Here is a 9,270-nt window from a genome sequence, read left to right as displayed (position 1 = left end):
ACCTTGCAATTTTCTCTGGTTGCTCTGCTTGCACTTTTCAAAAGGCCGTTCAAAATTACGACTCATTTAATCGTTGCAGAAGAGAGCTGCAGTGTGACCGCATACCATCGGAAATATACCGAAATACGCCGAAAATACCTTCTCATTTTCGAAACATGATGAAAAAAACGAACTAAGCCCGCTTAAGCCCCTCTATTTAAATAGTTCAACTTCTTGAGGTAAATGTCGGAAAATATTACTGTTTGTAAGTTATTATATGTTCATTATTTTCGGTAGAATATTAAAATACCCCTTGGGCTTATAATGGGATAATCGTTCTACGTCAAGGATTGGAAACCATATTGCTCAAATTTGATGTTCCGGATAATATTACTAGCTAGATAGAACATTTAGACATTTAATTAAGGAAGAAAGTAAATATCAGGAACATCTGCATGTGTCGAAAACGGGTTATAGGAGTTTATAGCAGTACGGATTCGGGTTCGGGCAACGCAGGTCCATAAATGTTATGCGTTTTGTTCATTTAACCCGTCCCATCCCACTTCCGACTCAAACCTAACCTAACTAACTAATTCTGTATTAATGATGACTTTTTTAAAATATGGTTTTATATGCTAAATATATACATATGTTTGGATATGTATACAGCATATGGTGTTTTCCTCCACAATTTTAGTTCCTCCCCGGAAACATTTGAAAATTGGGAGACAGGCTCCGAATTTCACTTTGGCTGAAAACGGCGACTATTCCAACCAATAAGCGCCTTTATCGGGTAGATTCCTGCGCATTTCCCCGACACTGTCGTCATCCTGAATGGAATAAAGCATAGGAAGCTTTTTTAAAGATACGTATTTCTGGAAATACTTATATTTCAATTGCACATCCACAGAAGAATAATCGCTTTACAGCACAGCGCACAAACAGGTTAAAATATACTCTACAAAATGCAAAACAAAAAAGGGTCACAGCGGTGAGGGAATCCGGGTCCATTGAAGCAATGGATGGCGGATCGGGAAGATGCGAGAATACGAAAAATGTTCAACTTAAATCTAATTGGTTACGAATAAAGGATTCCTCCAGGCATCATCGTATCATGCCCAGCAAATGGAATTATTATTGTGTATGCTTCTCCGCCTACTCCACGGTCACCGACTTGGCCAGGTTCCGGGGACAGTCCACATCGCAGCCGCGCAGCACGGCAATGTGGTAGGAGAGGAGCTGCAGCGGTATGACGGTGAGGATGCCCTGCAGGCAGTCCACCGTGCGGGGAATCTGCAACGAACGCGTGGAGAAGGACATGGTCTCGGTGTCGTTCTCCTCGCAGATCAGGATGGGTCGCCCCTTCCGCGAGGTCACCTGTTGCAGGGCATTCATACACTTTGTGTAGACGGGATCCCGCGTGACGATCATCAGCACTGGCATCTCATCGTCGACCAGAGCAAGGGGTCCGTGCTTCAGCTCCCCCGCGAGTATACCCTCGCTGTGCATGTACGTCAGCTCCTTGACCTTGAGTGCGCCCTCCAGGCAGGTGGCGAAATTGAAGCCCCTGCCCATGATCAGCAGCGACTTGTGCTTGTACAGCTCCTTGGCCAGCTCCTGGACCTGCGAGTTCAGCTTCAGCACCGATCGGATGTGCTCGTCCAGCTGCGACAATCCCGCGATGATCTCCTGCCGCCGCTGCAGCAGCGACAGTCGGTCCTCGGACATCACCAAAGCGAACATCACCAGCGAAATGAACTGCGAGGTGTAGGCCTTGGTGGAGGCCACCCCAATCTCCGGCCCTGCATTGATGTGCACGCCGCAGTTTGACTCCCGGCAGATGCTGCTGCCCACGGTGTTGGTGATCCCGACAATCAGGGCTCCCCGCTGCTTGCAGTACCGCAGCGACATCAGTGTGTCGGCCGTCTCGCCCGACTGCGAGATGAAGAAGCACACGTCGTCGCGGAAGATGGGCGTGTTGCGGTCGAGGAAGTCGGAGGCCAGTTCAACCATGACGGGCAGTTCGGTGAGCTCCTCCAGCAGCTGTCGCGTGGCCACGGCACTGTGATAGGAGGTGCCGCAGGCAATCAGCATCAGGCGGCGACACCGCTTGATCTCTGGGATGTACTCCTTGATGCCGCCCAGCACAATGGTCTGCGTGTCGAAGCGTACACGTCCGCGCATCGTGTTGACCACCGACTCGGGCTGCTCGAAGATCTCCTTGAGCATAAAGTAGTCGTAGTTGCCCTTCATGATCTGCTGGATCTCCATCTTCAGAGTGATGATCTCCCGTATATGCGGATCGTCCGACGATTTGTTCAGGCGGTGGATGCTCAGGGTACCGTCCCGCTTGACGGCGGCCACGTCATCGTCCTCCAGGTAGATGACCCGATTCGTGTGCTCAATCACTGCCGATGCGTCCGAGGCAAAGAAGTACTCCACCTCTTTGTGCTCCAGGGGCTGGAATTCGGCAGTGCCATCACCGCCAGGGTGCAGCACTGGGAACGGCAGGCCAATCGGACGATGGGCCTTGGCGTACAGGATGGGCACATGGTCCGTGGCCAGCTTTGTCTTGGCCTTGATGCCCACCAGAAGCGGAGAGCCGCGACGCGAGGCGACGCACTCGCCGGGAAAGTGCTTCGACTTGAAGGCAATGGCAAAGGCGCCCTCCAGCTGCTGAATGGCCTGCTCCACCAGCTCCCCAAAGGTGTAGCCGGGGTGCGTTTGCCAGAGGTGATGCACGAGCTTGGCAATCACCTCCGTGTCCGTTTCCGACTCGAAGACATAGCCGCGCTTCTCCAGCAGCGTCTTCACGTCCTTGTAGTTGGTGATGATGCCATTGTGGACCACCACAAAGCTGTTCTCCACATCCGATCGCTGGGGATGCGAATTCAGTTCCGAGGGAACGCCGTGCGTGGCCCAGCGCGTGTGCGCGATGCCAATATGGATGTCCACGGGCTGGCTGTAGCCCTCGCCGCGACACACCTCCGCTATGGCATCCTCCAGCACCTTGACCTTGCCGGTGCGTTTCACCAGAAGGATGTCGTCGCCCGCGCTGGGCCCATCAATGGCCACGCCCGTGGAGTCGTAGCCGCGATACTCCAGACGTTTCAAGCCCTGCAGCAGGAGCTCCAGCACCTGCTGGCGCGACTTGGGCGTCAGGTAGTTGAGGTACGCGAAAATGCCACACATTATCTTCTTTTTTCCACTAGGGTTCTGAGTTCTGGGAGCTGTATTCTCGCTTCGAGTACACGTCGACGATAAGCCGCTTCTTTATGTAAAATGATGTGTCAGTTGCACTCCGTACATACGACACATACGATTGGCTTTGTTGTTGGCGCTTATTATCGCGCAAGTTGCTGGAATTTTTCTGTTTTCGTGATAAATTTCGCCTAAGAACACGTCTTCCGCCGCTGCCACCCCACAACACCACACAAACACACACACACGCACACAATCATGCGCACGCACCCACACACGCAGTCCGTCTTGTAAACATTGGCTTATGGGTGTGACCGTTTGCGGATATGCTGAAATCGCTAATAGCCAGACGAACTTTATATATTTCGGGCAGCTTTAATTTAATTCTATATGACTTCTCGCAGGCCTACCAGCTTCGCAACTGGCTACCGATCGAAAACATATTTTTTTCGAGAATCCGACCATTATTCTTTAATCTAATCACTAAGCGAATCGATTATTTCATATTCAAAAAATTTAAATCTCTGGCGCGCACCCGTCGATAGTATCGATAACCGTTTTCGATTTTCTCTTTTTTGAGTGATTTTTCGATTCACAGCTGATGCCAAACGCCCATACCCTGGTTGACAGCAAATGAGTCTGAAAATTGAACTATGCGACTATTGAACACTTTTGTTGAAACCGTGTTTTTGTCAAAACAAAAAACATGCAAGTACTTAAAAGTAGTTAATCCTGATCAAAATTGATTCAGCAATCATATAAAATTATCTGGGCAAAACTGGGAGATCTATATAGCTGAGAATATTCGACGGAAGAAAGAATATTCAGGAATTAGTCGTCATAACCGGTTGACGACAAGAGTCCCATTCCATACACAAATGTTGCTAAATCCATGCACACATACCCTGGGGGAAATTGATGTTATAGAATTGTGAATATGTTTGTCATCCCAGGCAAAAACAATTTATTTATATTTTATTCAATATTTAATATTATTTTCAATATTACAACGATATTTTAAAGCTTATTGTCTTCTTGTAGGGACCAAGAATAGGTATCAGGATCGAGATATAAATATAGAACTCATCATATACATGAATATGTCTAACAAATGTCAATTTGAGAAAAGGTCTTTGTTAGTTACGTTTTATCTTCATATCAATATTTATACTTTCATATAAAATTAACAAAATAGGGTATACAAAGGCCTATACTTCGGCTTACACGCAATGTAGCGATTCTTTTTTTGTTGAACTTTTTCGTTTAAACCTTTTTTTACAATAAATACAATAAAAGCAAGGATTAAAAACTATCCAATCTTGTAGAAAATTTATTCATCAATGGGATAAAACTATGTGGGCAGAGCTAAAGATCTTAGTTAGCCAGAATTATTTAATGGAATATCAAAATTGAGCAATTGGAACGATTACTCTTTTACGTTTTTTTGTTTGACCTTTTTCGCCAAAACATTTTTTTGGCAAATAAAAGCAAGTATTTCAAAAAGGACAGTCAAGTAGAGAATAGGGTCATTAATTGGATAATATTATGTGGGCAGGGCTGAGGGGCTCTATCTAGCTAGTTATTCGGGGGAATATTAAAAGCAAGCAAATATTAATAGATCTTGAATTCGTCAGTATATTTACGGTATATTTGTAGGATGAGACGGTATATTGCTGAGGGTTCGACGGTATATTTCATCGATAACGGCCACACTGGTGCAATTGTGCAACGCGAAAAACTCGTGAAAATTTTGTCAAAATATAATTCTGTTCGTACAAAGTGATTAAATAAATATAAAAAATGACCGTAAATAAGCGCGACGCGAGTGCTACGCGTCCGCGTTGTTTCTTTGATATAACGCTCGGCGGTCTGCCCGTCGGTCGCATTGTTTTCGAACTGTTTGGCGATGTGGCTCCCAAAACTGCGGAGAATTTTCGCTCCCTTTGCACGGGCGAAAAGGGCCTGGGTCTGGTCACAGAGAAAAAACTGCACTACAAGGGGGCCATATTCCATCGAGTGGTGAAGGATTTTATGGTCCAAGCGGGGGATTTCAGTGCAGGCAACGGTACCGGCGGCGAGTCGATTTATGGCGGCACATTTGAGGGTAAGCACGCGTCTCTCTTCCTCTCTTTTGTGTGTGTATATGTATATGCTCTCGCGCTTGTGTGCGTGTATTTGTGCATTGGAAAAAATCAATAATTAAAGACCGACTTTTGGGTTGTCTTTTTTGACAGATGAAAGCTTCGATAAGAAGCACGACCGCCCGTTCCTGCTGTCGATGGCCAATCGCGGCAAGGACACCAATGGCTCGCAATTCTTTATGTAAGTCCGCCTCGCTCCCAGGCCCCAAGCTAACCCCCATGCCATATATATTATCTTTCCAGTTCTGTTCCAGTCGTCAGCCCGTTTCTAAACCATATTATTTGATCAATTTTAAACATCTGTTGTTGTTCATTAATCTATTGCCATTTAGCGGGGATTAGCGCGCAGAATTTTTGAGCTGCGGCGGACTGACCGACCGACCCACCTTCAACACCACCACCACTACGTCCACCACCACCACCACCACCTGCAATCCCCCCTGCAATGCATTCGTCTTTGGGTCTGGTCTGTCTTGGGGCGGCCGGCAGCTGCTGCTGCTCCTACGCCTCCTCGATGGCAGTGCCGTGTGTGCCGTGCCTCCTATCGTCCATTAGCTGCTGCTTCATCAAAGACAACCAACTAAAAGATGGAGTTTTGGTGCTCTGGCTCTGACTGGGTTCCCTCCCTGTCTCTCTCTGTGTGTGTGTCTCTCTCTCTCCTTCTACGTGGATGCCACCGACTCGACTTGATGTGCGACTTGAAGGCCGGGCCGGGCCAGGCCAGGCCACGCCAGGCTTTGGCCATGCTCTGGCACCTTGATATCTTTTACTTTGTTGCACAAGGCATTGTCTCTGCAACAAAACAACGAATAACCGAAAGAACAGCCAACTGTCAACTGCAACAACAACAGCAACAACCAACAACAACAACAACAACAACCCAAAAAAGTTAGCAAAGTGTAAAGAATATCTTTTCTCTTCTTCTGTTTCTCATTGTAGTACAACACAGCCTGCGCCACATTTGGACAAGTGAGTATTTTATGCAGACAAAAATGAATGATTCTAATTGGAATTCTGTTTGCAGTCTCCATGTTGTATTTGGCCAAGTTATAACCGGGCAGGAGTTGGTCCGGCAATTGGAAGAGCTGCCCGTTGACAGGAATTCGCGACCACTGCAGGATGCGGCCATCGCCAATTGCGGCGAGCTAATCAAACAGACAAAGGGTGAGTGGGTATTTCCAGCCAAGCAGAGGAATTCTCATTCCGTAATATTTATCCTCTTTCCACAGCCAAAAAGGAGAAGAAGCGTAGAAAGCGCTCCACGGCCACAGAGGACACAAACAGCGGGGAGAGCGAGGCGGAGGCTAAGACACAGCAGCGCAAGGACAAAAAGAAGAAGCGCCGCAAGGAGGCAAAGGCCAGCGAGAGCGAAGAGTATGTTTTTAGTAACTTCTTTTATGGATTTCCCCTACTTTTATGTTTCAAATCCCCAAAACAGCAGCGATAAGGGACGCGGTAATGGCCGCCATGCCCAGCATCATTCAGACAATGGCGAGGAGGAACAAGAGGAAGGTGAACTGCATCCTTTGGTCACCATCACCAAGATAGATCCTAACGAGATACCAGAGGTACAGACCCCTCCAAAAAGTATACCATTCACAAATGAAGAACCTTTTTTTGGTTCCGTTTCCAGGTATCGAACAAATTTCTCATGCGCAGCGAAAAGTCTCGGTCCAGGGAGCGGGAGGAGCGTGAGGTGCGCGAAGATCTCGGCTATGGCCGGGATTTGGACCGTGAACGCAATCGCGATCGGGGCAAGGATCGTGAACGCGAGCGGGACCGTAATCGGAATGCATTTGGGTGGTCAAAGAAGCAGCCGCCGCCCACATCTCGCAGTGGCCGCATCGTCAAGGGTCGCGGCGTGTTTGTAAGTCGAAAAAAAGAAAGAAAAAAAAGAGAAAAACTCAAATTCGAATTACTTTTCCAGCGTTTTCGCACGCCCTCGCGCAGTCGCTCGAGAAGCAATACGCCGCCGCACTGGAAACATGCCCAGAAGCGGACCATTAAGCTCTCGGATCTGGAGCGCATCGAGGAGGAGAGCAAGATGCGGGAGGAGGAGACAAAGCGGCGCGAGCATGAGCGCAAGAAGCGCCACGAGGAGGCCATCAAGAACCCCAAAAAGTCCTTCTTTGAGCTGTCGCATGCCAGCACCTACGGCGGCAAACTGACGCCGGACAGAACACCCGATCATAAGGGCAGCAGTGGCAAGGCCACGACCAGCAAGGAGCCCGACCGCAAGGCAAAGGAAGCAAAGGAGAAGCCAAAAGAGGAGACTGCTGCGCCACCACCCAAGCGTCGAAAGTCGATGGACATGAATGCCCTGGACTATGAACAGCAGACGGATAGCGAGCCAGAGCCCGAGCCCCCCGAGGTGGTGCCCGTCAAGGAGTTGAAGAAACCAAGCAAGTCCGAGTCCAAGACAGAGGCGCCACAGAAGAAGGACCGCGACGACAGCCGATCCAAGCGTGACGAACGCAAGAACGAAGAGAAGCCCAGGGACCGCGATCGACAGCCGTCCAGGCGCACCCGTGAGCGCTCCGCCTCGCAGCCGTCGCGCAGCAATCGCAATCAGAAGAGTCGCTCCCGTTCTGGCCAGCGTTCGCGTCGGTCCCCGCCTCGGCGGGCGCAGTGGTCGTCGCCGGGGCGGCGGGGCCAGGGGGGCAACAATAATCAGGGCCAGCATCAGAATCCGCATCAGAATCCACATCAGAATCAGTTCCAGAACCAGCATCAGAACCAGCAGCATCAGATGAATCGCAATCGCCGCAATCCCTTTTCCGACGGAGGCCGTCGCCGTCGCTCGCGCTCTCAGGACGATTACAAGAATCGCTTTCCCCTGTCGCCCATTCGGGGACGAGGATCATCGCCAGTCGGCGATCGTCGCCGACAGCAGCGTTCCCGCAGCCGTGGACGGCGACAGCAAACACCCGATCGCCGTCGCCAGGAATCGCCGGCCCCGAATCACAGGCGTCAGGAATCTACAGACAGACGTCGCCAAGAGTCCCCACCAACAGATCGACGCCGCCAGGAGTCGTCGCCGGCGGCAAGGAAGCGCCAGGACTCGCCAGTACGCAAGCGGCAGGAGTCGCCGGTAAACAGAAAGCAAAAACAGGACTCGCCGCCAAAAAGGCGGCAAGACTCAACCGGACGAAGGCGTCATGATTCCTCGCCCGAGCATCGGCGCAGCCGCAGTCGTGGTGGCCGCCGGCACAGCTCCTCGCGCAGCAACAGCAGATCCCGGCGCCGATCACGCAGCAGCCCGTTGCCCAAGCTGACATCGGCCCTGCCCATGGACGAGGACCGTGAGAAGGCGGCGCGCGAAAAGATGCAGAAGCGAGCCGAGGCAGCCCTGCTGCTGAAGGAGCACATGCGAAAGGAGATAGCCAAAGAGGAGGAGCGCCGAGCCGAAAAGCAGCGACAGGACGATATCGAGAAGGAGCGCACCACCCGAGAGCTGAGCGAGCTGGAGCGCCTCAAGGCGGAGACCCTCAAGAAACTGCACGAGGAGGATCGGAGTGGCGGTGGAATTGCACCAGGAGCCGGGGCTGCAACAGGACCCGAACAGCCCTCGTCCAGTCGCGGCAAGCGCGACAGCAGCCACGAGGATCGGCATCGCGACAAGAAGCGTAAGCATAAAAAGTCCAAGAAGGCATCCACCCGCTCCGACTCCGATTAGAGTAGAGTTTAAGGCATTTTGACTATCACATCAAATCGAAAACTTTCGTTCCACCAATTCGCGACATTTTACACTCAACGGCCATTGTATAAATCGTGTCCCAATCTCTGTACTGAAGACCGTTCAATAAATGCAAACTTTACTGTACTTTTCAAAGGGTTTTTTCTCCTGATTGGATTTTACATTATACATTTACATTACATATCATTTACACGTTAGTGACACGGTGTAAATATTTTTTGGAGTGGAATTCTAGTTGGTTAATTTTTTCCC

At 50.0% G+C, this 9,270-nt stretch overlaps 2 protein-coding genes across 3 annotated transcripts; one reads left to right on the top strand and one right to left on the bottom strand.

The window, feature by feature from the left end:
* Positions 1 to 851: 851 nt before the first annotated feature.
* LOC6588398 (glutamine--fructose-6-phosphate aminotransferase [isomerizing] 1) lies at positions 852 to 3,421 on the bottom strand. The gene has a single exon (XM_002012908.2). The coding sequence runs from the start codon at positions 3,169 to 3,171 to the stop codon at positions 1,135 to 1,137; it is 2,037 nt and encodes a 678-aa protein (XP_002012944.1). The 5' UTR covers positions 3,172 to 3,421; the 3' UTR covers positions 852 to 1,134.
* Positions 3,422 to 4,965: 1,544 nt separating this feature from the next.
* On the top strand, positions 4,966 to 9,144 carry LOC6588137 (peptidyl-prolyl cis-trans isomerase G). Of its 2 annotated transcripts, none has more exons than XM_026988439.1 (8): positions 4,966 to 5,284; positions 5,415 to 5,502; positions 6,261 to 6,290; positions 6,346 to 6,485; positions 6,551 to 6,695; positions 6,763 to 6,889; positions 6,955 to 7,188; positions 7,249 to 9,144. In XM_026988439.1, the coding sequence occupies exons 1-8, from the start codon at positions 4,981 to 4,983 to the stop codon at positions 8,995 to 8,997; spliced, it is 2,817 nt and encodes a 938-aa protein (XP_026844240.1). In that variant the 5' UTR covers positions 4,966 to 4,980; the 3' UTR covers positions 8,998 to 9,144. The 2 variants fall into 2 exon arrangements, with proteins under 2 accessions (XP_026844240.1, XP_002012943.1); XM_002012907.2 differs by having other exon boundaries at positions 6,760 to 6,889.
* The last annotated feature ends 126 nt before the right edge of the window (positions 9,145 to 9,270 follow it).

This window comes from Drosophila persimilis, unplaced genomic scaffold (genome assembly GCF_003286085.1).
Source record: "Drosophila persimilis strain 14011-0111.01,24,50 unplaced genomic scaffold, DperRS2 tig00000000-arrow-pilon, whole genome shotgun sequence".
NCBI lineage: Eukaryota > Metazoa > Arthropoda > Insecta > Diptera > Drosophilidae > Drosophila > Drosophila persimilis.
This window is presented reverse-complemented; position numbering and strand designations above follow the sequence as displayed.